General features: G+C 36.1%; 1 protein-coding gene across 4 annotated transcripts in view; it reads left to right on the plus strand.

The window, feature by feature from the left end:
* SEMA3A (semaphorin 3A) overlaps positions 1-10,372 on the plus strand; it is a 316,274-nt gene extending 305,902 nt beyond the window's left edge. For all 4 annotated transcript variants that reach the window (XM_015876098.3, XM_085552395.1, XM_015876186.3 and 1 more), the window contains 3 exons: positions 2,822-2,889; positions 7,470-7,612; positions 9,107-10,372. In XM_015876098.3, the coding sequence (XP_015731584.1) occupies positions 2,822-2,889; positions 7,470-7,612; positions 9,107-9,562 (667 nt within the window). In that variant the 3' untranslated portion in view covers positions 9,563-10,372. The remainder of the gene's footprint in view (positions 1-2,821; positions 2,890-7,469; positions 7,613-9,106) is intronic.
* Positions 10,373-27,518: the final 17,146 nt, after the last annotated feature.

Below are 27,518 nucleotides of genomic sequence, written 5' to 3' on the forward strand. Positions count from 1 at the left end.
CATCCTAAACAACTGCTGATGACAAAAGAAAAAGCTGCATTTGAGATGAATGTCAGGGTGGGTTGTTTTGTTGTTGTTGTTGTTGTTGTTTTATTTTTTTTGTTTTGTTTTTTTGTGGGTTTTTTGTTTGTTTTGTTTTGTTTGTTTGTTTTCAACAGGGATGGGTTAATCTGAGTTTTTTCTGATATTCTTTAGAATTAAAAAGGAGAAACCAATCTTACGGCCAAAGCAGAGCAGTCAAGTTTTCTCAGCTGCAGAGGCTAATTTCTAATTTGTGGTGGGAGAAGTAGTAGGAAAGGAAGGAGAGAGACAAGACTTTCAAGGGGAGTCTTAGAGATCAAATTGATCCAAAAGGATCCAAAAGGACAGAATTCAGTGTGATTCAGTACTGCCTTTCAGTTGAGAGAGATCTTAGCAAGGAATCTCTTTTCTCTTACCTCCCAGCTAGTTCTATCCCTGAACCCCATGCTATACATGCCCTATCACCTATCCTTCTTCTTAGGCTTTCTCAAAACTCGCAGATCATATCATTAAAAATAAAATATGAAAGAAAAGAGAGCTGTTGATCTTTCCTTATCCCTTTCTCCAACTTACCTTAATAATCAGTCTGAGCTCGTTTGCCATCAAAGGAATGGGGACAGGGACCTCTTCATACTGGGATTAAGGGGCAGGGTTCCTGCCTAAACCAGCAATAGGAATACCTTGTGGTGCAGAAATTCCTGAAGTCACTGCAAAAGATAAGTAAGTTCTGGGAGGCTGGGGTGCTGACACTGCCATCAAGAGGAGCCAATGTCACCTGCAATTTTCTGTGCTGCTTGGGGAGAGGATCTGCTGCTTACCAGGTACTTTTTGTACCCAGTGCCTCAATCCATCTTAGAATGTTTCTGTGGCATTGCAGGAATTAGCTTAAATGTCAGCATTTTCCAAATAATAGATTTCTAATTTCAGGCTCCTGGAATATTGGGAAAACTGAGTCCTGAGGGATTTGCACAAATGTTTTGCCAACGGTGCTTTATTTTTCTTTCCTTTTTTTTTAAAAAGGGAGCTTTTATGAGCCATGATTTTACTTTACTTTTCTTCATATATTTAAGATGTCTAAATGGCAATTCACAGCTCCTGTGGTGTGACCACTTAACTCTGCCTCATGCAGAGGTGTGTTCTGGTTCATATTCCATAAATCATGTTGATACAGTGGTGGTATATGTGACACTTTCCTTAATTCTAACTAAACATCACATCCAAATTCCATTGACAGTGATATGAGTCTTTCCAGAGGTTTTTTTTTTGGTTTTTTGCTTGTTTGTTTGTTTCCTACAAATATTGTGCTGTGACTGTGCTGCCTTTCCAAATTAAGGATGGAGTAAAAAATAACTTGCACAGTTCCTTATGTCTTGGGGGTATTTTTATTCTTGAGTAATGACTCAGAAAAAGACAATATCAGAAATTAACATCAGAGCATTTTTTGAATCATATGTCAATGAACAAGTTTCCTTCTTATTAAAGTGTGCTAGGATGCCCTGATTCACTAGAAACATTCTTCGTAGTTTTTACTCAAAAAACCTTTGCCACCTTTTTTATAAATAATTTCAGCTTTAGCATTTCAGTAGTTTTCAGTGGAAGAGAAAGAAATGATTTAATATCTGTCAGTCAGGAGGAGTCAGCTGTGCAGTTGATGTTGCCGCTGTGGAAGCCCTCAGTACTTAATGATGCTGAGCTCCTAAAGCCTGGGAAGGGAACAGAAGAGAGATGGTCTCTGTGCTGCACAACAATGGCTTTTTAAAAATGTGGGCTGTTGTCACAAGGGAGTGACCAACAGTGCTTTTTACAAGGCTACTTGACTTTTGCATATCCGTTGCTGGATGCCATAATCCGAAATCACAGCATTGTTCGGCAGCTTAATCCTCTTTGTTCTCCTCTAATTTTGCAAGCCCTTAGGCTTTCTCTGATTCCCAGACTAAATAGATCGTACTTGAAACACATCTTTGTTTGCCTTGTTCTCTTCTTTTCAAGAACTCTTTTCTGTGGCTCGGTTGAATTTTGTGTAACAGCTATTTAAATAAAAATAAGAGCAGACAGAGAGTGCAACTAATGCAAAATTAAAGTGTATTTAAAAGCCTTTCCTGTGAAGTACAAAATTTTCAGCTCAGGTGAGTTTATTTGCAGAAAGAGCAAGTGGAAATCAAATGAGAGAAACACTTAAACATCATTTTTAATTCTTCATGTGAAAGTGTTTTATTTAGTTTATGTTAAACACAATGCCATTTGTAACGCATACTGAAAAGGATGTATCAGCAGTGTTTAGGTGAGGTGTGTGGTGGCTGAGGTATTCTACTTAATTTAGTATAAATTCTGTAGAAAATACAACAATTTGACATTCTAAATAATGCCATAATACTTGAAGTATTCTGTGTTTGCAGAAAAGCTGACAGATTCTTCATGTTTTTAGAGCATGCTGAGCTGTACTGTTTATGTTTTGATAACTTAGCAGTCCCTGTATCTGTAAGTCATCACAAATTTTTCTCAGATAAATATCATTAACAAAGTTAAAATAAGCTTCATAGACTACGTACAAAAGGCATGTATTTACCAGCTGCTGAAGACACTAAATGTAAGTATAAAGAATGATGTTGCAAAATATGATAATGCATAGAATATAGTAGGAATATGATTTCCTTCATAGTACTGTTTAGGTGCATTTGTGATTTATGTTACTGCACATATATTCCACTTGTTGTTTAGGAAAAAAAAAAAAAAAAAAAAAAAAAAAAGAATTCTGGCTTTTGGGAAGGTCAGTAACGGTTTTCAAATTCAATATTTGCAGACGTACTAGGCGACAAGACATCCGAAATGGAGATCCCCTCACTCACTGCTCAGACCTGCAGCATCATGGTGAGTTATGGGTGTGGCTTACAAACTTAGCATGAGGAGAGTAGTAGTAGTGCATGACTGATTTGTTGGTGAAATTTTCATGAACTTTTAGTACAACTGAATATAGAAAGATACATTGTTATCTTATTTACAGCCTGAAGCAGAAAATAATGAATATTATTTTTGTTTTTCCTCAGTTAACCAATTTAAGCATTTTATTTTCTCTGTTTCACATCTCAGACTGGGTGTATTATGTCAGAATAAAAACACACTGCCTTTAGAACATCAAGAACTATGAGAATGTTACTTCATATTGTTTGAATGTGACGAAAACCAAGCACAGAAACTAACCACTTTTACTAAATATGGAATGACATTTGTTTTAGGTGTCAGACAAACAACACTTACTATCAAGATGCTCATTGCAATAGGCCTGCCCTTTGTGCATTCAGTATGAGTTTTCTTTGTCATCTTCTGCTTTTGTTGATCATTTGATTTTCACATGATACATAGCCTGTATCTCCCCTTCTTTAATATATTTCTGACAAATTTTGCTTGGTTTCCAAAGTTGCCCAAATCTTCAAAAGTTGTTGACTCAGAAAATGAAAAACGTCCATTTTGCTTTATGTGTAGAGAATACTTGGGCAACACTTCCCCCTGCTGGAAAAAATGATAACTCATGTTTCTGTATGTAGTAACAGCCAATCCACTGAGAGATTTCTGGGACAAGTAAAGCAGAGGTGGCTGAACCTAGAGAGATCTCAGAATCCTGATGCTCTTCAAGTCCTTTTAATAGTAACAGTGATTCATAGCCTGTATTTTTACTTTTGTGTTGGCTATAATACACTACCAACATGTTTCATTAATTTTTTTCTTTATATTTCTTTTTCATTTGCTAAGTGTAGCTAAACTTAATGTGGCTTTTCTTTTTACTTCATAAAACTCAGACCAAGCTGCTCATAGAGAAGAGCTTGGAATAGTACATGAATGGAATATGATCAATATGCGATTTGAAAATTCATGAATGCACAACCAATTTAATTTGACTCTGTCAGTGCAGACCAGTAGAAAGTTCACAATTTTTCAGTTGCATGAAATCTAGTTATTCATTCACAGTGTTGTTGAGACAATATCACTATTGATGGTGATTAGCAATACCTTCACCCTTTTCCTGTCTACATCATAAAAACTACTCACAATGAGGTAGACTATGAAAAGTCCGGAGTTATTTTCTTTAATGTTCTCTTCCTCTTGCTAGTTGCGTGTTATATAACCTTAGGTCTGTTAATAACCATTAGGCAAAAAATAAAATGAAATAAAATAAAATTTCAAAGCATTTTGCTTTTTTATATCTTCACTTAGTAAACGTATTTGTCTGATATCGTCTGTCCAAAGACAGGTTAGGAAAAAAGATATTCTGTACTACAGCTGACCACAAGGAGATTTGTTTAAATAGGCAAAGCAGTGAAGTACGAGATATCACTTGAATAATGTAATTATTTGTGAGATGAAGATGGATTGATTGGGAAAAAAAAAAAAACAAAAAACAAAACAAAACCCACAACAAAACAGTAAAAAGTAAGCACAAAAACCAAACAAACAAAAAACAACACCCGAGGAACTATGGTTCCAGGTTCAAAAGTTTAAGAATGTACTGTCAAAATACTTAACGCATTGAATGCTTTAGATTATTCTGGAATTAAAATCTCCTTATATTATTGTTTCATATCTTCATTTTTTTGCCTAGATTTATTTGACATTTTCCTCTGGAAATGTGCACCATGCATTATACAGAGACCTACATGCTCCAAAAACTCACTTTGCCAACTTATGCTAACTGTTTTTGTGGTTATGACTAGTATTTTACTGGACAGCTCATGCAGAATTGGATTTCCTATAGTCAAGAATAAACTCCAGCTTCTCTACACATTCTTCTCCAGTAACTATCAGTTGTTTACCCATGTAAACATATAGAAATAAGAAAAAAGAAAAATCTCTTAGTGTTTCTTACTTACAAATACACTGCAGCAATTTACCTAGGCATCAGTCTGAATCCATAATGCCTTTAATTTCTGTATTTAGTTTGCTCTGTCAATTGTTCTTTTGTGCAAGTGCATCAGGTGCATTTATCTGTAAAGAAATCTTGATATAGGTATTTAGCCTTTCATACTTCTCCGGTTATGTCAGAATATATGTATTTATCAGGGTAGTAAACTGATATTGCTGTTGGGTTCATTTGGAGAATTATAGCTCTCAGACAGGATCTTAGATTTAATTTTATAACCAACCTCGTGACTTCTGTTGCCTTCTAATTCTTCCAGCTGCACTTCCAAACTTCCCAGACTTTCATTTTACTTCCTACTCTCTTTAGCTTCTCCCTCATTCCTAAAGCTTTTCTCTGATCCTGTGATTATGCCCTCTCTTTCTATTTTACTTTCTTACACTCCACATGTTCAGTGTTACCTGAACTCCATAATCATTTCTGGACCTACTTTCTGCCTCCTTAAATCACAGAATCGGAATTTGAAGGATATCTTAAATCCTTCCTGCCTTATTGCACAACTGTCACCCATTTTCTAGAGCTGCAAACAAATTTAAAGGGACCTACTGCCAACTTCCACGGCTGGAAGATCCACAAAGAATTTTTGAATGGTTAGAGCACTCACCTTCAATCTAACTTTCACAAAAGCTATGACTAGCTTCTTAGATACTAAGGTTATTGTAGAGATCTATATATATATCCTTGCCAAAGAAAGGATCCTATGCTAAGTAAATTTCCTATTGGCTGTCCATTGTGCTTCAGCTTTGCATGTGCTGTCTTGTGGAGCCTGGTTTAGACAACAATCTGCTTCTTGTTGTCTGTATGAGGCCCCTTGGCTTCCTTCTTACTCATCTGTATTCTGTTCCTAAATCAGATGACCTAACTTGAAACAAAAGGGACAGGACACCTAGATCATGCTCTTGAATGTGTTCTTAGTCATTTCCTATGTGTTCTTAGTCATTTCCATTTGCAATCTTATCACTTCTAGTTACATCAGTTAATCTCTTATTATTTTTCTACTTCCTCTATTTTTCTGGCACAAATTTGCGCATGCATCATCTCAGATCTTTCCACTATATGTTCAGCTCCATTCCCTTACAGCTGTCATGCCCTTTCCTTGCTGCTTTACTTTCTACTTCATTTTCCATTTCTTTCCATCTTCCTGGTTTGAGGCTGCACTGACATTCTTAAAAGGGGTGAGGTTTCTGTGAAATGTTTAAAAAAAAAAAAACAACAAACAAACAAAAAAAACCTGCTTCAATTGCCCATTTGTATAGTGTTTACTGGCCATTTGTTGTTTCCTTACTGAGAAATGGTTAGTTTTCTGTCCTCCATCCCTCCTTCTATCCTCTATCTGTGCTGGAAGTGGTAATGGAAAGACATGTAATTAGTGTGTCAACATAAATCAGGAGCAAGATTTTATTTTTACCTTACAGCCCACGTTTGCTAAACATGACTAGTATGATAAAGGCACAGTGAAGGCAAACACACCTTGATAATGGACTTCTTTGAGAGGATTTTAATTAGACATCATTTTCCTGTTAAATTGCATCAAAGGAAGTTGCTTGAAGATTTCCAGTACTGCAGATCAAAAATGAGAAATTCAAATAATGACAGAGAAAGACAGAGAAAACAAGATCAACACAGTGTAAAATAGTTTACCAACCTCTTACTCCCCACTTACTCTGTAGGATAATTGTACTGTTGCCATTTAAGTTCATAACAGCATTTTAAAGAGTTAGTTGGAGAGCTGAAATATGATGCCTTACAGTCTCTGCGGTATTGGAGAAGAATCAAATGTCATATAAGTCCTATAGCTATGTGATATTTCCAGCAAGTTGATGAATATCTTGAAACATTGTTACAAAAGGAAGTAATTTGTTTAACTCTCTTTTTCCCCTCCCATAACGTCTGGTTTATTAACCTCATTACATTTCCATAAATTAAATCAGTGTGAGAGGAAATGATTAATTGAAAATTGTTTCCTCAAAAACATTATTCCTGGTCATTAACAACTTCAGCAATCTGTAGTGCCATATAATCTAAACACATTATAGTACTTTTAAATAGTCTAATGTTTTATTACTTTTCTCTAAAGTATTACAATCATAGAGCCCAGGAGACATCATTACAGGCATTCTGAAACTACACCCAGAGTTTCTCACTGCTTACACTTGGCTATTAAAAAATCATATCATGTCCATCATATCTTCCTTGATGAATGATAACAAAGTTTGAACAAAATTTCATAACAAAATTAACTTCATATATTCAGATTTTAGCAGCTGTTAGGGTTTAAAATACGCACAGGAAAACAAGCAAACAAAAAAAACAACTAGCAGGGATTGTTACTCAGATAAAGATAATGATGGAGATTTTCCATGCTGATGTGAGAAAGTTTCTCTTTTAGTTTTTTTTTTGTTTTTGTTTTGTTTTGTTTTAAATGTGAAAACCTTAAGGGAGCTCAATTTGTAAACAGAAAAATTTATTTGATAATTAAGACATCTTTTCTCTTTCTTGGTCATTCTAATGTATTTATTTATTTATTTTTGCTTTACAGATAACCCAAGTGGTCAGACCCTGGAGGAAAAGATTATTTATGGAGTAGAGAATAGCAGCACTTTCCTTGAGTGTAGTCCAAAATCTCAACGTGCCATAGTTTACTGGCAATTCCAGAAGCAAAATGATGACCACAAAATTGAGGTATAGTGGAAAAAATTAAGATATGTAACTAGTCTTTTACACGAAGACATACTTAAATCTCAGTCCTTCACAGAATAGTATTTCAATTTTAAGTCTGGAAGCTTTTAAAGTCTTCAAGGAGGTTTACAGGCTTAAAACAGAAAATGTTCGTACACTATCAGGGTCATATTCCCTGAAAAAACACACTGTTTTGCATTCAAATATTTCAGATTTTCTCGTGTTTCCCTTCACAGATTATACATGCTAACATGTCATATTGAGTTTAAAAATTGTGAACACCTGAAAACTGATTCTGGTAGAAAAAAAAAACAAACAAACAAGCAAACAAACAAACAAAAACTTTAATTATTAGTTATTCTGTTTGACTTTGTGAAAGGTAGTTTAACAGGAGCATTCCATGTGCACTACGTGCTCTAAAACTGAGCTATAGGTAAAACAGTCAGAAAGAAGAATTGGGAAACGTAGCCAACCCAAGGGTATGAAAACTTGTATGCTTTTTTCATCACGAGCAATATTCATTGAGGCAAAAATATGGACTTTCTCTGTTTGCGTTACACAAAGCTGATACTTTATTTTCCTCCTTCTCTTGTCACCAGCATTCTTACGTTATTACTCACCCAAGTTCTCAAGTCATCTTAGTGTCAAGCTAGGTCACACACGTCTTAAGAGAATAATCTATTCTTGTATGAAGAGAAATCAAGCTAGAAGACAAAAGCTTGTGTGTTTTTACAGTTTTTGGAAATATAAACAGACTACACTCTTTTTTAAAGTGTGTACTTACTACTTAGTTAAATAAAAAGATTTATGTACTTTTGTTTACTGCTTTATATGCTTGAATAGAAAATCATCTTGAATTTACTCTTCATGGAGAGCTAATGGGTTTTATGCCTTTTGTATTCACAACTCCACATGGATTCATAAAAGGAAGTTATATTCCTAGATGCTAGTTCATTCAGAAATATACAATATTTTCAAAGCTGACTGTTGAAAATTCAATGTTTGAGATTTAATCCTTACTCTTCCTTCTCCACTTATCCAGATTCCCTTTCTGTTAATAATGCTTCTATCGTGAGGAACAATAGAATGAGAGGTGACCTCTCCTACATATATATTTGTGCTTAAGTAAAATATAATGGTAAATGTGGCCTCTATAATTAAGTCAAATGAACCCATGCTGTATCTGCTGATTAAGGGTTTGCATTTTCTCTTATCTAACTAACAATCCCATCTAACAGAAATGCTATTGAAATTTATTGAGTAGTAACTGGGACAAATTTGTGAATTCTTCACACTCTATACTTTTTCTTCAGTGCATATTGGATCCTTCTATAACTATAGACTAAAAAGGAGGTTTCTATTCTTGTGGTTTCGGATCTTTTTTAGCAAAGTTTTAGAAGCCAAGAGGAACAATACTTAGAAACTAGTATGATTAGAGGATAACTTTGGAGATATATGAAAGATAACTGTTGAAATTGCCATATTTTTCTGATACAGATAAAAGTGGATGATCGAATGATCCGGACAGAACAGGGCTTATTGCTACGAAGTCTTCAACGGAGAGACTCTGGTATTTATTTTTGTCATGCTGTGGAGCATGGCTTCATGCAAACTTTGCTCAAAGTGACCCTGGAAGTTATTGATACTGACCATTTGGAAGAGCTGCTCCATAAGGAAGAAGATGGTGATCCCTCCAAGACCAAGGATGCTACCAATAGTATGACTCCCAGTCAAAAGATCTGGTATAGAGACTTCATGCAGTTAATCAATCACCCTAATCTCAACACAATGGATGAGTTCTGTGAGCAGGTTTGGAAAAGAGACCGCAAGCAGCGCCGGCAAAGGCCTGCCAATGCCCAGGTGAACACAAATAAGTGGAAGCACCTACAGGAGAATAAAAAAGGTAGGAACAGGAGGACCCATGAATTTGAGAGGGCACCACGGAGTGTCTGAGCTACATTACCTCTAGGAACCTCATCTATGTAGAAACTTGTAAAGACAGATAACTGGAAAAAAAAAAAAAATGCAATATACATGAACTTTTTCATGGCATTAAGTGGATGTTTACAAGAGTTGAAAGCTCAATTTCCACCAGGTTTAAATAAAACGTGTTTCTAACTTTCCTTGTAAGTCCTTTGTCTCTGCTCTCATTCTAAGACCAGATGGACCAGAGTTTCAAGGATGAACACTCACCTGGACATAGCTTACTGCTCAAAAGTTCTACAAGAGTTCAGCAGGCACGTTATGCTGTCTCTGTTGCCTGAGATATAAATGAAATGCTGTATTTCATGCTGTCATCTTAAAGAAAAACAAAACCCACTTTTCATCATCAGCACCACCATTCCTTGACTATGTATAAAACTGCATGAACTCATTAAGCTGATGAATGTCTAAACACGTGATTGGACACAAGGATTTGTTCTTATTTTGTCTACCAGTTCTCCTGTTTATGAGTACTAGAAGAGGAAAAATAATGCTGAATGAGATTGTGGAAATCTGAAAAACATAAGCCATTCATCATCTGGAAGAACAAAAAAATATGGAGTACACTGGCCTACTACTGATGACTTCTTTCAGCTTTGATCTAAAGATGTATTTTATTAAAACTGTAATTTAAATATACCGTGAAAAATATGCAGCCAACATTAGCTCTTTTCTAAAATAGATTAGCCTCTTTGTCTTAGAAATATTGTACTTCCTAATTATTGGTTTAGAGGGAAAAAAAAAAAAAAAAAAAAAAAAAAACAGAAAAAAAAAGACAACTTCCAATTATGAGCTACTTTACTCTTTTGTTTGGAAAACTTTCCAGGGGAACTGGTCACAATGCAGTTAATCTCCTCCCCACTATCCTAGTAATCTTTATGACATGTAACTTCAAAGCAATTTAAAAACTAAGCTATTTTAACATGAAAGTCACCGTGTAGCATGGAAGTCTTGTATAATACCTTGCTGTAGACTGAATCAGTGAAGAGAGCATTGATTTTCAGTTGTATATTTTTTTTTCATTAATAATTAAAAAAAGAAAAAAAAAAGAAAAGGTAAATAGCATTGAAATACCCTTTACTAATTACACACTTGCTTTCTTGGTTAGTAAATATTTGTGAATGCTAATATTTAAACGATGTGGCTAATAGACTGTCATATATCCTTGAACAAACTTCGCATTCAGTTTAAAGTGTATGGTTCCCAATTCAGTGGTAGAAAATGTGTCCACACTACTGATTCCCAGTGTTTCATTCTTTCTGTGGGCCAGATCACCAAAAGCAAAGAACTAGACCAAATGCATCCAAATACTCTAGGCCATAACCTCACAACCAGCTCTCTGTCTTAAAATCTAAAGGATTATTTTATCTGTGAGTGATGTCTGCTGCTGTAGTAAATTGGTGCAGTTCAGCTGAAGACTGTTTTATACTAACAGATAATTTGGTCCTGCACTTCTGTCTTATTCTGTATACAGGAGAGCAACTGAGTAAAACAGACAATGCACTTGCACCATAAGTGTCAGTTTAGGGATACAAATAGTGGATTTATTCACCTCAGCACAAATGTGCCTTTGGTCTCCAGTTCTATGGTGTCCAGTTCTTGTGAGGTCATCTTCCTCTAACCTCCCATATTTTATCATGATAGAGTCAGTAAATGGCATAATTTAAATAATGTAATTGTGGGGAAAGTTACTAGAACAAAGTCCTTAGTTTGCTAAAGTAGCTTTTATATAAAAGTGTGTCTGTATTGATGGCTGATCTGCTTTGCTATTCACTCCAGATTATTTAATTTATCAATCACAACACTACTAGACTTATTATAAACAGAATAACACAACTGCTGTGAAAGCAGCTCTCACAGTCCCCTTGCCTTTTTCTAATTAAAGTATCCTCATCATTAGTGAAACCTTAGCTTCTTGCTTTCATAACAGTCTGGTTTTAAGTAAAGTTCTGATCACTTCAGTCTCCTTTGAATCTTGCAGGTGATGAAATATTTTTACAATTTAATTATTCAGGGGATAAAAAATGTTTTAAAAAATCATTGAATTGAGCAAGACAATACTGTGAGGCCACAGAAAGTGTTTGGGAATTTAGTTTTGAAGCAACTTTAACTCTCCTACAATTACTTTGACTCCAGTGATCACTAATTTTCACTCCTGTGAACAATAGTAGGGTGTCAAATTCCCTCGTTTTCGTGATGTGCTGAATAGTGATAGATTAAAACATAGGTTCAACTACATTCTTTCCTGTATAGAAGAATTAATTTTCAGCTCAGCCTGCAATTAATTTGTGAGCATTGTTGTCAGTTGAAGTATTTATTTGTAATCACAGAACACTCTTAAGCCTTTTGTGCGGGGCTATTATGTACCATTGAGTCTTTAGAATGCTGATCATATACAAAAGGAAACAGTTTTAAAATTAACCTCAAGAGAATTCAGTGGAAAAATACAGGGTGATTTCAACAGAACATAAATGACTTTCTTACATCATAATTATTTTGTGATCAAACTTTTTTTTTCTTTTTTTTTTTTTTTCCTGAACTTTGCTCATTTTTATAGCAACTTATTGTCAAAAAATATCAAATCCACACCAACGTCTTCCACCACTCCTTAAGAAAAAAGTAGATTTATTTAAGTCTGGGTTCTTAGTTATGTTTTTCTGTAAAAAAAACCCAAAAACATAAACAAAAACAAAATATCATTAATGGGAACAAAATTACAGAAGTTCTGATGTTTTTACCATAACCTGGCAATCTAATTGGATAATATATCTTGTCAGATGTCATACTAACTTCAGTCCGCTCCTGACTGGCATGAGTAGTTGTCTTGTTTATGTCTTTGTATTCACTCATATAAATAAGAGGGCAGATAATTAAACCAGCAGTAGAAATGGTTGATTTTCCTGTATGTATTACGGTCATATGAAAACAACATTTAATACTGATGTGAAATGAACTTTTTTTCCAAATATCATAGGCCTTAATAAATTCATGGATAGAAATATGCCCTGCAGTGTCATTAAAGCTCATACCCCCATTTCTGTCAGTACTTTTTAATGCTTCATAAGGATTGAAAATAAAGGTAATATCAGTGTTTCTGTAAATCATTAGTAAAAATCATCTGTAATTATCGGTAAAACCCACTAAACCTACAGACTTAAGAAAAAGTAAGACGTGTTTATGCAGGAGACAAATAAACTATTTCATTTATAACCATAAAACTTGAGGGTTTTTTTCTAGATATATGTTGGAAACGAACAAAAATACATCAGATCTGATTCATCTACACCTTGCATGATCACTGAAGATGGGAATTTGTTCAATGACTCCTAAAAACTGTATGATTACATTTACTTATAACATCAAACTGAGAAAACGTGAATCTTTGCAGAGTGGAACTAAATCTTCATGATCCAATAAAGTCACAATGTAAAAATAATAATAATTAAAAATAAATAAATTAAATGCATGTGAATGTGCATTTACTGATCCTTTTTATGTATTATTTAGTGAATATCAATGGTATTGTGTTTAATAGTTCAGTTTTTGCTACCTACACATTAGCCAAAAGAGGTGTAAATATTTTTGACTAGATAAGGAGGTACAGTGTAAAGTACTGTTATCTAGAGGTACTCCATTTCAGTGTGTTCAGCATAATAACAAATTGCAAGATTTTACCACACAGCTGATAAGGTGGTTTATTTGCTATATCAGTGCCAAAATATATGTGTTCTTTAAGCACATTCCTCACTGCATAGTAAATAATTCTGCTTCAGTATCTATCAATTCAATTCAGATGGGAACTAGAAAACTGGAGAGAAAAAAAATGTAATTATACTGCTGCTGTAAATTATTTCTTTTAGCATGTATTCAGTTGTTAAATAAACATTTCTTCCAAATATTTGAAGTTCACTGTCTTGACTGTTTACACAGAAATGTGCCCTGTAACCTTCATGAGCATGTGGAGTGCACTGTTGCCAATATAACACTATTAATGTGTATGGGCTCTGTTTAGTAGGCCAGAAAGGCTGCTATTTTTATTAATGGTGTTTACTGTTTATTTTTGAAGATTACAAAGTAGTAATGTCTAAAATGAATGAAAGCTTCAAAGTTATCATCAGCACAACATCACGGACTTGTTCAGGTAAAGTTGCACAAGTCCAGATCATTTTACTCTGCCCATGAACAAAACTATCAGCCTGGCTGTGCCAGTTTAATGGATGAGTATGGCTATTCTGCTTCCTTTTGGAAGCTAGCTTTCATAGATAACAAGTAGATTAAATCAATTTCTGTCTGTTATTTGTTTTATTAGGCAAATTGTATTAGGCAAATCAAGTTGTTGTTTAAAAAGACCTGTTTATTGCAGGAGAGTAGGACTAGCTGACCTTTAAAGGTCCCTTCCAACTCTAAGGACTATTTGATTTTGTGGTTTTATGAATATACCAGTCCAGTCATTTGAGGCAGCATGTCTTAGCACTCAATATAGGCACTGATGTCATGCTGAAATCTAAAATAAAAGAATCTTCAACAAAATATGAGGGAAGTCCTGCTTGATACTACACTATGCTCTACAAGGCATCTGTGAACTGGAACCTGGCATTTTCAGGTAAATAGGCTCATGCTTGACTGTCTGCAGTTAATTCTTTTCCAAATGCAAATACTGAAATAACCAGTCAGCAATAACAGTACTTCTCTGATTTAGGTTTGTTGACTTAACTAGCTGACACAGAAAAGCAGAAAAAAATACCAAAAATATTCACCTTAAGTATTCCTAATAATTAATGTGCATGAAATCATGACCTTCCTTCTTTGAGCAAAGAAAACCTCATGAAAAATAGAAGTTATGCCTTCACACAGTGTTCAAGCTTACCATGTATACTAATACGCTAACATGTACCACTGAGCTGCATCTGAGGCACACTGAACAGGTTTTGAAGCGTGAGTCTTGCTTTGGTTAAAGACCCAGTGCTTTTTTAGGCCACTGTAACTTGCAGAATTCTGTAAATTAAATCCAGTTGCCAGTCCTGTAAACGTTCCTCAGAATGGGGTATTGCAGGAGCCTGCAATACTTTTATGCTTCATGCAGATATGTTGTACTCATTGCAACGAGGATTTCAAGATCACCTCTTTTTTATAAGTGTGTTAGAATGAATTATGAATGTTTATGCAGAGGTAAATAGAGATGCATGTTTCTACATTGTGACATGATAAAGTAGTCACAGTAATTCTGCTAGATATTCTAGTAGATCTCGTAAATATAAGTACACATTTTAATTTCTCATCCATTTCTGTAGCTGGGGGCAGGAGAGGAGAAGAGTAGACAAAAGAACTGCAGACATTTCAGCTATGTTGTGCAATGACCAATCCCTTAGGCCCTTCAGTCTCACATGTCAACTTTTTTCGTGGTTCGCAGAACTATAGAGAAAAATTCATTCCTATAAACTCTGCTTTCACTGAATAATATCACATTGAATAGTTCAATAAACCAGAACAAACAGACAGACTGTGAAAGTTTCTCTGAAGAAGGCTTAACTTTCCTCTTCTGTTTGTTATTTTACCATTACAGTAAGGCCACTGGTGCTCATTTTGTTAGGCTTTTGTCAGCACTTCTATTATTATAAATCCTGATTTTTGGGGCTTTATAATTTTGTCTAAGTCAATTCACTACAGACTAAATGTTTTTAATACTAACTTTTAATCCAAAAGTGGTTTTACAGAAGAAAAATGTTAAAACGTGATGAGTTCAGTTTTGGAAACATAAAAAATAAGATTAAAAAAAAAATAATTACAATTTTAGTTATGTCTGATGGTTGTTTTGGAGACTGTGCTGCAAAAGAAATGGAGCTGAGTAATGCACAGTGAGCATTAAAAAAAAAAAAGTGTCTCACCTCACTGGGCTTTGAGTTTGTTTTTAAAGCATCTGCATGCTGATCAAGGAGCTTAAATCAGACAATTTTCCATGCGCATTCATGACTTAAGGATGTGATGCTGTTCATACCGTGATATCTGTAGGAATAGTTTCATGAAAGTCACTTCATGTCAGGCAATGCAATTTGATTTTTAATTTCTAGTCTGTGTAAACTCAACTCTTACCCCTGTCTAGTAGCTGTTTGGCTTCCACTATAGAAAAAAAATAATATATTGTTCTGTTTTTCATACTAGATTGTTAGGGAGAAATAATGCTTTGTTCTGATATAATTGAAATTTAAAGGATGCAACTGACTTAGGTCTGTTAGAGCACTGCAGAATTCTCTCAGTGTTTTCCATTATTAATGCAACTATATGCAAACATCACTGTTATAAACATTCCAATGCTTCTAGAAATTTATCAGCTTATTTTTTTGTCTTTAATGCTAACCAGTACACTTTGCTAAATCCTCACTCAAATAAATAAAGCTGTGTTCTACCACCTTTTTTATTGACTGGAATCTATCAAATGTTCAGGATACTGAAATATGTATCTCAATTCCCATTCTATTTGTTAAGGTTCAAAACATTACATATGAAAACTATACAGTTAAATGCCAGTGTAAAGCAATTAAATATAACAAGACTTCTGCACTTTGGCCACAACAACCCTAGGCAGAACTATAGGTTTGGGGCGGAGTGGCTTGCATCAAAAACAGTGTTACTAGCAGGAACAGGGAGGTAATTGTCCCCCTGTACTCGGCATTGGTGCGGCCGCACCTCAAGTACTGTGTTCAGTTTTGGGCCCCTCACTGCAAGGAAGACATTGCAGCCCTGGAACATGTTCAGAGGAGGGCTACGAAGCTGGTGAGGGATCTGGAGCACAGGCCTTACGAGGAGCGGCTGAGGGAGCTGGGATTGTTCAGCCTGGAGAAGAGGAGGCTCAGGGGAGACCTTATAGCTCTCTATAACTTCCTGAAGGGGAGTTGTAGTGAGCTGGGGGTTGGCCTCTTCTCTCGCGTAATCAGTGATAGGACTAGAGGGAATGGTTTTAAGCTGTGCCAGGGGAGATTTAGGCTGGACATTAGGAAGTATTACTTTTCGGAAAGAGTAGTCAGGCATTGGAATGCACTGCCCAGGGAGGTGGTGGAGTCACCAACCATGGGAGTGTTCATGAAATGCTTGGATGTGGTGCTGAGGAATATGATTTAGCCTGGAAGTATTGGTAATGGTTGGACTAAATGATCTTCTAGGTCTTTTCCAACCTTGATAATTCTGTAATTCTGTGATTCTGTGACTTCAAACTATGACAAGTATTTCACACATTATATGTCTCTGTTATCTTCATTAGATAGCGGGGTTGAATGTAGAAGTATTAAACTATTTATTGTTAAGTCCACTGTTGCATGTCAAAATAGCAGACACAACGCAGTTAAAGAAAATCTTATTTGGACAGAGTGGATCATGTGCATGCTCAGCAAATAATGGTCACTCATCATCTAAAAATTCTCCAATTTGATATTCATGTTAATTAACAATATTTGTAGTTATACACACTGTTGCCTATTAGAAAACTGTTACTGTAAATATTAGGAATTGGTGTTAACCCTGAAACCTTTTTTGTGGTTTCTGCATTATAAAGGTATAAACTCCTTGTATTAAAAAAAAAAGAATATATTTTGACATCATAAAAAGAGCTCAGCCTAAATTTTAAGCCAACTGTTTTGAGTCTGGATTTTCTTTTTTCAGCGTCTTTCCTGAAATTATGTTATATAAAAAATGAATGAACATAGAAAATGAAATACTGGCCTACAAAGTTGATATTTGTCACTCAGTGCCATATTTCAGGAAGTACAAACTGCCTTGGAGGATGGTATAAACATTTCTTCAATCAACAGATAACCTTCTCCCAGAACTTTGTTCCTTGTATTCATTATTTAGAAGATACCTTATTCATTCAGTTTTCTGAAACAAATTTCTCTCTCTTTTCCTCAGGAACAAGAAAAGTTAACTTTTTTTGAAAGCATTTGTGACTGCTTGTTCAATTATAGGCAAACATAATAATGATAGTGTTTTGGGGGGCTGAAATATAATTGCAATACTGGAAATACTAGCTTGCAACTCATTACCAAGGTACTGCAAACCTGATTCCTTGTAATTCATTGGATAACTTCATACATAAAATAGAAAAAATCTATCATGAAGTGTCTTTATTTATCTGTTTCATCTTGTGCTCATGGTTTCTTGCTGACACAAATATAAAAGAAATTCTACTGACTACTGCCAAAAGAAAATAGCAAGTACTGGGGAAAGAGCAGAACTGAAATGGAGTATGTAAGAAAAGCATTAGTCATGGATTGGAGGTGCTGCACATTGAGAGCAAACAGGTAGCTGAATTCAGTCCTCAGGAAGGTAATCTAGAATCCAGATTTCACAAGTATGTGTAGAGAATGCAATACAAATGTTTTCCTTTTGATCTATAATCTTAAACCCAGAGGATAAGGTAGTGAAGATTACCTTTCATTGTCAATCTGGAATGTCCGGGAGTGGGAAATTCAGTCAGTATGTCATAGTGTTTATTTAAGGGTCAGAGTTGAGGTAAATGTGAAAAAGAACCTCCAGATATAATTATGCTATGATCTGATGTATACTTAAAGCAGAAAAGTATCTTTACATTTCTGAAGAAAAAACAATTATTCCCACTGTTCACATACTGTACTTTAACCTTACCCAAATAATTTGTCATTGGGTTTCAAAATTTTATGATCCATTTTTTGTTTGTTTTCAGTTTTTATTTTTGTACTTCCAGAGTTCCCATTTTCAAAGAGGCAAGTTTTCCCAAATTTGATATGAAATAATCTATTTTTGCTATGTGCAGATGACAAGGGGACAGAAAATTAGTGCTGTCACAAGAACTCTTATTTTCTTATCACACCATCATTTTGCAGGCTGAAGTGTTTGATTATATTCTAGAACAGGACTTATTAACCTTTAGGGAGATAAAATTCTCTCTTAAATCTCTTAGGTACATTAGAAAATCAATTGAAGAAATTTTTTTATAACATAAGAGCATGCCTTCACAAGTATGATGAGTGAGACCAGAAGTCCATCTTGCCATTCTGCAACACTGGACAAAATCAATGTGTATATAAATCCATAAGAAAGAAATAGCAAAGATAGTGATAATTTATCAAAATAATTATCTTCTACCTTGCAACAGTAAGCAACCGAAGAAACTCCTGGTCCAGATGTGGTTTCTCTTCAACTCTTCTGGTACAGTCCTCAGTAGATTTCTCTTCTGTGAACTTTTCCAACGTTTATGAAATTACTTACAGTCTACAATATCTTTTTGGTACATAGTTTCATATCTTTAACCTGCTGTGTAAAGGATGGTACTTCATAACGCATATTCTGAACTTGTTATATGCAAGATTAATTTAACAGAATCCCACATCTACAAATTTATACTAGAGTAGTCCTTGAGTAATCAGTCTATAATCACCCTTTGCATGTCTTTTAAATAATTACAATAGGAGATTTATTAATTCATTGTTTTCTGCCTCAGAAATGTTTTCCAAAATACAATTACTTTTAAAGTTTGCTACTTGCATTTTGTGTGTGTATTTTCTATGTATTTCTACTTAGGTTAAATAATACTTTTGTTCTGGTCATAATAATAAATAGTGCCTGTAGCAGTTCAACAGGAACTCTGCTTCAATGCAAACAATTTAATTCCTGATTATGAAAATCTAATCTAGAGTCCTCTCTTTGAGACAGGTGAACAGATTAGGCTACTAAATCTTAAAATTATAGAATGATTTGAATTGAAAGTGACCTTCAGGACCATATAATTCTGATCACCCCTGCTATGGACAGGAACCCCAAGATCTCTTCCCTAAGATCAGGCTGCCCTAATCTCCATCTAACATGAATATCCTGGATGCCTCCAGAAATGGGGCATCCACAACTTCTCTGAGCAACCTGTTACAGTAACTCATCACCCATTTTAAAGCTGCTACCCTTTGTTCTATCACAATAGTTCCTGAAAACGTGTCCCCATCTTTCTACAAGCCTCCTTTAAATAGGCTGTAAGAGCCGCCTTCTTCTCTAGGCTAAAAAAACCCACAACTTTCTAAGCCTTCTTTCACAACAGAGGTGCTCCAGCCTCTCCAGACCTCCTCTGGACCTATGTCTATGATGTTTTTATGATGGAAGGGACTCACAAGTATCATTGATCTTTACCCATAAATGAAATAAACAAATAATTAAATAAATAACGGTATGAGATTAAAAGATTAAAAACTCAGTGGTACCTAGAGAGGTACTTAAATACTTTTTTTTACTTGTGTATATTGTGAAGTTGTAAAGAAGTATCGCAAATTGCCATGTTTAATCATATTATTCACAAATAAGAAGATGACCTGTACAAAAAGTGTGATTGCAACCTAAGGCAAGGGGATCAATATAGTAGTCAGCTGGGAAGAAGCTCCATACAATAGTGAGATACTAGCAATTAGTCTAATAAAGATCTGTTTTAACAGAACTAACTGATTGCCAAGTACTGTCATAATAAAAGAGAAAAATGAGAAAGATGTTTTAACTGAACACTGTGTGAGAAAACTGATTGCCCAGCTGAACTCAGAACAATGCAAAAAATAGTGGTATACTTCTTCTATCATTATCCATTTTATTTTCATAAGCATCATGGGAAACTAATTATGATGACATCTGTGTTAAGTCATCATCAATAACAGTACTGATTATCATTTGTTTCTGATTAGTCTTCTGAGGAATAACTAAAAAGAAAAATAAACCTGATTCCACATGTGCATCACAGCCTAGCGTCTTGATAAGCTGCTATAAGTGCTCTTTAAAAGCTAATTAATTTAATACTTAACAAAAAAATCTATACTGATAAGAAAGAACTTGGCTTCTAGAAACACTACCTGTATCCACTGAAGAATCAGGATCATTTAATGCTGCTTGCAATATGCATTATGCTTCCTACTCAAGGAACTTTCAAAACACTTTCAGGACTTCATTGTTTAGTGTGTGAACTTTTGTATCAACCAAAGTGTGTGTGGAGGTTGGAGTAGATGTCAGTGTATATATGTGAACATTTAGCACATTGCCCACAATCAGAATTCACCATTGGAGTGGAATACCAGATGACTGAAAGAGGAAAGACATCTGTATATATTTGAAACATCAATGACTATTTATCTTGGCATTTGTTCATAACAGTTAGATTAAAACCATTAGATTGAATTGAAGGATTATTTATTCAATCTTCTTCAAACATTAATCTTTCTAATGCATTGTAGAAACAGGCAAAGTGTCTTCAATATTTAATTAAAAACATGTATTTTTTTTTTTGTTTGTTTTGCTTTGTTTTGTTTTGTTTTTTAATGAGTGGTCTTTTTTTGTGCGCTAGCTTGGATATCACAAAAAATGGTACAGCTATTCATTGGGAAAGAATCATCCACTGAAATAACTTCTTAAACCACCTGGATTTCCTATAGAAGTTTTTATGCTAATCAAACATTGGGGGTTTGGAATGATCACAATCTTAACAACAACATAGCTAAGTTTATTAGCCCAAGCAATCTTTACAGTTTTCTTTGGGCATACATTCAGAAAGTGATTTAATCAATACAGGCTCTTAGACACCTTATATTGTTACATCTTCATTAACATTATTTCTTTTTTTCTTTACAATACATATAGGAAATAGCTCTGATACTACTTCACAGCTGTGAACTTAGCCCAAGGATGAAACATGTAGCTCAGCAATATTACATGAACGCCTCAGACAGAAAAGTCTGAAGCCTTGCAGCTTCTCTGCACCCTTCCTAAATAAATGGATCTGTATTATGCATTTCTATGTTCCTTGTCTTTGTATTATCCCAGAATTATTTGCAAAATATATGACATATATTAAATAATCCAAGTTCCATACCACACTTTTGTCTGATATGAAACCCTTTTTTGTGTGCATAACTGTAAAAACATTTCAACCTTTCTTCATATTCTCCCTCATTTTAAAACATATCTTGTTTCAGAGTTGATACGTACTATGACTTCAAGCCAGCTCTGTATAAACTGCACGGTATCTTTCAAACATGTGAAATATATTTGATCAACTATCTGGAAAACATGATTTTTCCATATGGGTTAGTTTTCACAAAGGGAGTTTTGTATTTCTGTGGAGAACATAATATGCTCAGACAAATATAATAGGTAAGGAGTTGCAAACCACTGAGTGGGAGAAGCAGGTGTCCAACTGGATTTTCACATAGAAAGGTCTTAAAGGTCACTGATGGTGATGAGGTCTGAAAGATTCCCAAATCCTCATAAAACTTTTCCTTCCTTTCCCAATTCACTAATCTCCTGCTGCTCTTGATAATCCAGTGACTCAGAAAGTAAGACCTGTTTTATTTTCTTTTTGCTTGTCAGAAGTAGATTAAATGACAATTTGCTGAATTACAATTTTTTAAGACAAAACTAATATTCACAAAGGTCTTCACCCAATAGAATAACCTTGCACTGATGTGTCAATATTTGTCTTTCTAATGTCAGACCAGAATCCCCGGGGCACAAAAATTATAATGTTAGTAAAATTTACAACCAGGTATGGCTTTTCCCACTCTCCTAAAGTGGGAGCACAGACAATTTGATATTCTTGTGCAGAAGAGAACAGAGTGATGGGAATACTTGATGGTTACTTCCTTCTACTTTACATTTCCCACAGTGATGGCTTCCATCCAAATGAGTTAGTTGACCTTTTCCTTTATTGTCTCTTACTCTTTTTTTTCTGTTCATATGATTTAGTTTTGTTATGATTTGTAATGATTTCCTTGGTGTTTTCGTGCACTTGGAGATCTTGTAAATCATCCTTTGTCTTCTGATGTTCCCAGTTCCCTTCTGTTAAAGACTGTTTCCACAGAAGAGAAAGAAGAAACTGCAGGGTATGATCTGAGTAAGATGATGATAGGTTTGGATTGAAAATGATTTTCAAGTTCGTCTCATTCCAATCCACTGCCATGGGCAAGATTACCACCCACCATCTTAGGCAGCCCAAGGCCCCATCCAACCTGGCCTTGAACACCTCCAGGAATGGGGCATCCACAGCCTGTCTGTAAAACCTGTTCCACTTCCTCACCACTTATGAACAGAAGGATTTCTTCTTATATCTAATCTAAATCTCTTTTAGTTTTAAAACATTAACCCTTGCCATATCACTATGCTTCTTAATAGACAATGCCTTTCCAACTTTGTCGTAGGCCTCCTCTTAGGCACGGAAGTCAGCATGAGGTCTCCCAGAAGCTACTCTTCCCCATCTTCCTCAGCCTTTCTTCATAGGAGAGGTGCTCCAGCTCTCTGAGCATCCTCTGCTCTCATTCCAACAGACCTATCACAGAATCATATGATAAGCAAGGTTGGAAAAGACCTACAAGATCATCCAGTCCAACCATCCACCTATCACCAATAGTTCTCACTAAACCATGTCCCTCAACACAACGTCCAAATATTCCCTGAACACCACCAGGGCTGCCAGCTCCACCACCTCCATGGGCAGCCAATTCCAGTGCCTGACCACTCTTTCAGAGTAGTATTTCCTAACATCCAGCCTAAATCTCCCCTGGTGCAGCTTAAAGCCATTTCCTCATGTCTGATCACCAGTTACATGAGAGAAAAGGCCGAACCCCAGCTCACAACAACCTCTCTTCAGGTAGTTATAGAGAGCAATAAAGTCTCTCCTGAGCATCCTCTTCTCCAGACTGAACAATCCCAGCTCCCTCAGCCTCTCCTCGTATGGCCTGTGCTCCAGACCCCTCATCAGCTTTGTTGCCCTTCTTTGAACATGCTCCAGGGCCTAAATATCTTTCCTGCAATGAGGGCACCCAAACTGGACACAGTACTCAAGGTGCGGCCCCACCAGAGCTGAGTACAGGGGAACAATCAATGCCCTGTTCCTGCTGGCAACACTATTTCTGATGCAAGCCAAGATGCCACTGGCCTTCTTGGTCACCTGGGCATACTCCTGGCTCATGTTCAGCCAAGCATCAATCAATAACCCCAGTTCCATTTCCTCTACACAATCTTCCAGCCACTCCACCCCAAGCCTGTAGCACTGCCTGGGGTTGTTGTGGCCGAAGTGCAGGACCCAGCATTTGGTCTTGATGAACCTCATACCACTGCCTTCAGCCCAGCTATCCAGCCTGTCCAGAGAAGGAGACTCCACAACCCCTCCAGGCAGCCTGTTCCAGTGCTTCATCACCATCACCGTAAAGAAGTTCTTGCACACATTCTTGCGCAACTTCCTATGCTCCAGTTTCTGACCATTTCCCCTTGTCCTGTCTCCACTCACTGCTGAAAAGAGTATGGCCTTGCCACTTTGCCCCTCACACCTCAGATATTCATAGACCTGGATCAGTCCTCTCTCAGTCTTTTTTTCTCAAGGCTAAACAGACCCAGTTCACTTAGCTTTCTTCATAGGGGAGCTTGATTCTTAAAATTAGATTTTAAACTAACAAATCAAACTAAATGGGAAAACCAAAGGCTTTACTCTAATGCTGTGATGAGATGGCACTCACAACAGAGATGAGCCCAACGATTGAAAAGCGAGTAAATAATCTGCGAACGGCTTTTTATCTTTTCCCTCTGAACTGAAAATGGAAACACAAATAATGCAAAGTCTTTATTGGTTATGCAGTATGTAGCTCTCTTTTGGGACAGGTACCCTGAACTGGAGCATTAACTCTTTAATACTCAGTGCACTACATGATGTTAAGATGTGGAATACCAATAACCAAAAATCATAAAACCATGACTGTTAATGAATTTCACTGCTGCCTGGAAAGAAGTTCAATTTTTAAGCAAAAGTGGTTAATGTTTGGTTTATTTTTCTGGCCATTTAACTCCTGTTCTTTTGAGGGAAACAAATATTTGAATACTTTTTTTGTAAATAATAATAATATTTTAAAAGGTTAAAAAAAATTACAACATATTTGTACAAGACCTAGTTGTCTGTCCTTTGTAGACTTCATAATTCCACAGGCTGCGTATACAATTTGCTGTTATACGAACTCAGGAGAATTGTAGTTCTTTTTGTAACTATTTTTAAATTTTGCTACTATATCATTATGTAAACAAGTTTGCTATAAGGCAGTGGCAGATAAGATCTACTGACTTTTTTAGCCTTAGGAAGGCTACAGAGTGGACAGTAGGATTCCCTCTTCAAATACACTGTTAACAATGTCTGTCAACTAAGACACTAAGAATATGGGCATCTTTCACCAAGTACAATAGGCAAAAGCCTAAAACAGAGACAGTGACTCAGACTTCCTTTAGCACTTCTACTACACCTTACTTTCTGATGTGATGAATGCATGGAAGGAGGTTGGTATGTATTTTGGATAAGGCTCAGTGGATGGCTGATGCTGTCTGTGATGTATTTCAGATGTGGTAACTGCTTTCTAAGAGGTGTACTTGTACTTCACTAATGCAGTTAGCTTCCAGGGTGGTTTGTATTCAGACTGCATTGATAAAGCAAAAAAGGATTGTTTGCTTTCAGTTTCAGCTGTGCAGAAGTGTTGTAGCAACTTGTGGAGGATTTTATCAACTGATTGTGTTTTCTGTTGAGGCTCCCTCAAGAGCAACAGAGGTGATAGCTGCATATTCTATAAGCAGATTCAAAGCTCTTGAGAGGCAGCCATCTGGTAGGGCTTGAATTTTTGAACGTTACATTTGCAGTAGAGCTTGTTATTTTGCCACGTGCAAAACAAATGCACAGGAACAAGAAAATCAATAAGCATCACAGAAATATGCAGTATGATTTGGATAGAAACATTCAGACCTTGACATCTTAATAAAATATTTGTGAAAGGAAATATTCTTCACACTGTGGCTTTAGGCATTTAATTTAGGCAAGTGAACAATACCCTAGGCACTCTTCTCCACTCAGCAGAACTCCCTGTCACCAGTTCACCAATTCAAGCACCTCATCTACATGGTTCAGCTGAAATGGTGTGAATTCTTTACTCTGTCTCAGCTCTGTTTGGGAGCTATTAGGTATGGGATGAGGAATATACTTTTAAAATTGCAGTGGCTCTTTCCAAGTGGTAGACATTTTTATTACAGACTGAAGTGAGGGATGAATACACTTGGGTAGTGCACACACCTAATTTTGTAGAAAGGTTATTCTACTAAGGACAGTGCTCCTGAGCTCCTTTAAACTCGGACAGAATATATGCAATAATTTTTTAACCACATTGATGCTTGGTTGCCTGCATGCTAATTCATTTCTTGATGCAGATTCTCCTTTACTTGAAACAGTAGAAACAATGCTTTTGAAGCAAAACTTTTCCAGATGTTCATAAACAAGCAGTGACAGCCCTGCTTGGATCTCTTCATGAAGTTCTCTAAGAGATGCAGTACTGGCCTGGTTATATGCACATCAGATCTGGCATTAGCAGAGGTATCAAAATTTCTGATGACTTTTTTTACTGCACTATATGCAAATAAAGAAGGTTCAAGAGCTCATTCAGAAGTACTTCAGTTGTTCCTTCTTTGTTTCATTATCTAAAGAGGATCTGTAAGAAAGTAGAAGGCAATCTCTTTAGAAGGGTCTGAAATGACAGAAGAAGGGGAAATAGTTTCAAACCAAAAGAGTAAAGATTCACACTGGATAGAAGGATGACTTTTTTTACAAAAATGGTGGTGAAACACTGGAACAGATTGCCCAGAGATGTGATGGATGCCCCATCCATAGAAACGTTCAAGGTCAGGCTGGACTGGGCTCTGAGCAACATGATCTAGTTGTAAGTGTCCCTGTTCATTGCAGAGAGATTAGACCATATGACCTTTAAGGGTCCCCTCCAACTCAGACAATTCTGATTTGGTGGGAGATGAATGTGAAGGGAAATCAGTAGTCTCTTTACTCATCCTCACTGGTCAGCAGGGCCCTTGTTCTGTTTCTGCTGTGAAGCTCTAGCCAAACAACAACAAGCAGAGACATTTACTGACTGCGGCCTTACCATAGTATTTCATAGAGATGAGAAGGCTTAGGAATAGACAATACTTCTGCAAGGCTGAAATGCCACACAGCAAAAAATCAACAAACAGGGTGGTAAATCTCAGTGATAACATTGCTACTTACAATAGACACAAAAAGGAAAGCCTCTGTGTTAACTAGCATGAGCAGGTTACTGAACAGGGATATGTTGGTCTTGTCAGGGACATGGTGGGGAAAACAGTGATAATTGAATCTGCCTTGTAATCAAGACACTGAAGATGTAATTTCTTCAGCTATAACTTTACTGACAAGCCAGAATCTGAACCAAAATCACTTTCAATTCTGAGGTATCTGGTTCCTACAAAAGGTTTGTATTTGCATTATCTTAAACTACCTGCTCTAACCAATACCACTGTCTTGGTTTATCCATCTGGAGAAAGACATCTCACAGAAACATGACCAAATATAGCTGTTGTAGAAGCAGAGGATTCCATTAAAAACCTGGTATGGTAAAATTCCCCATTACTTTAGGCAGGTTTAGAAGAACACCTGCAATAGGATACAGGTCACCTTGGCAAAACTCTCCAGTCATTTTAAGGAGAAATGGAATTGTACTAGGAACTGTTGGTCAGCTTTTTGCAAGAAGCCTGGAGTACTTATTCCCACCTGGGGGAACTTTGTCCTACCAACTAATTTGGAGAACAGGAAAAAGGAAATTGCACACTGGCGGGGCTTACACTAGACAATGAAGCAATCTCCTTATTGCTTAAACATGCAGGCTGCATACCTTTTGCTCTACCTCTCTTTTGTTGTGGTAGTCCCCTCCCTCTCCCAAAAAGCTGAATCAACATGAAACATCAGCAGACATACTATGTTTTATGCAACAGAGAGTGGCTTTTATAGGGCTTTGTTACATCTTGAAAAGATTAAGTGCACCTGCACGTGAAGAATCCCTATCCCTCTGAATAATCAGGTAAAGGCACCTCCTTCAGCAGGGCACGAGCA

Source organism: Coturnix japonica, chromosome 1, assembly GCF_054131305.1.
Source record: "Coturnix japonica strain WE chromosome 1, WE-NBRP24, whole genome shotgun sequence".
Taxonomy (NCBI): Eukaryota; Metazoa; Chordata; class Aves; order Galliformes; family Phasianidae; genus Coturnix; species Coturnix japonica.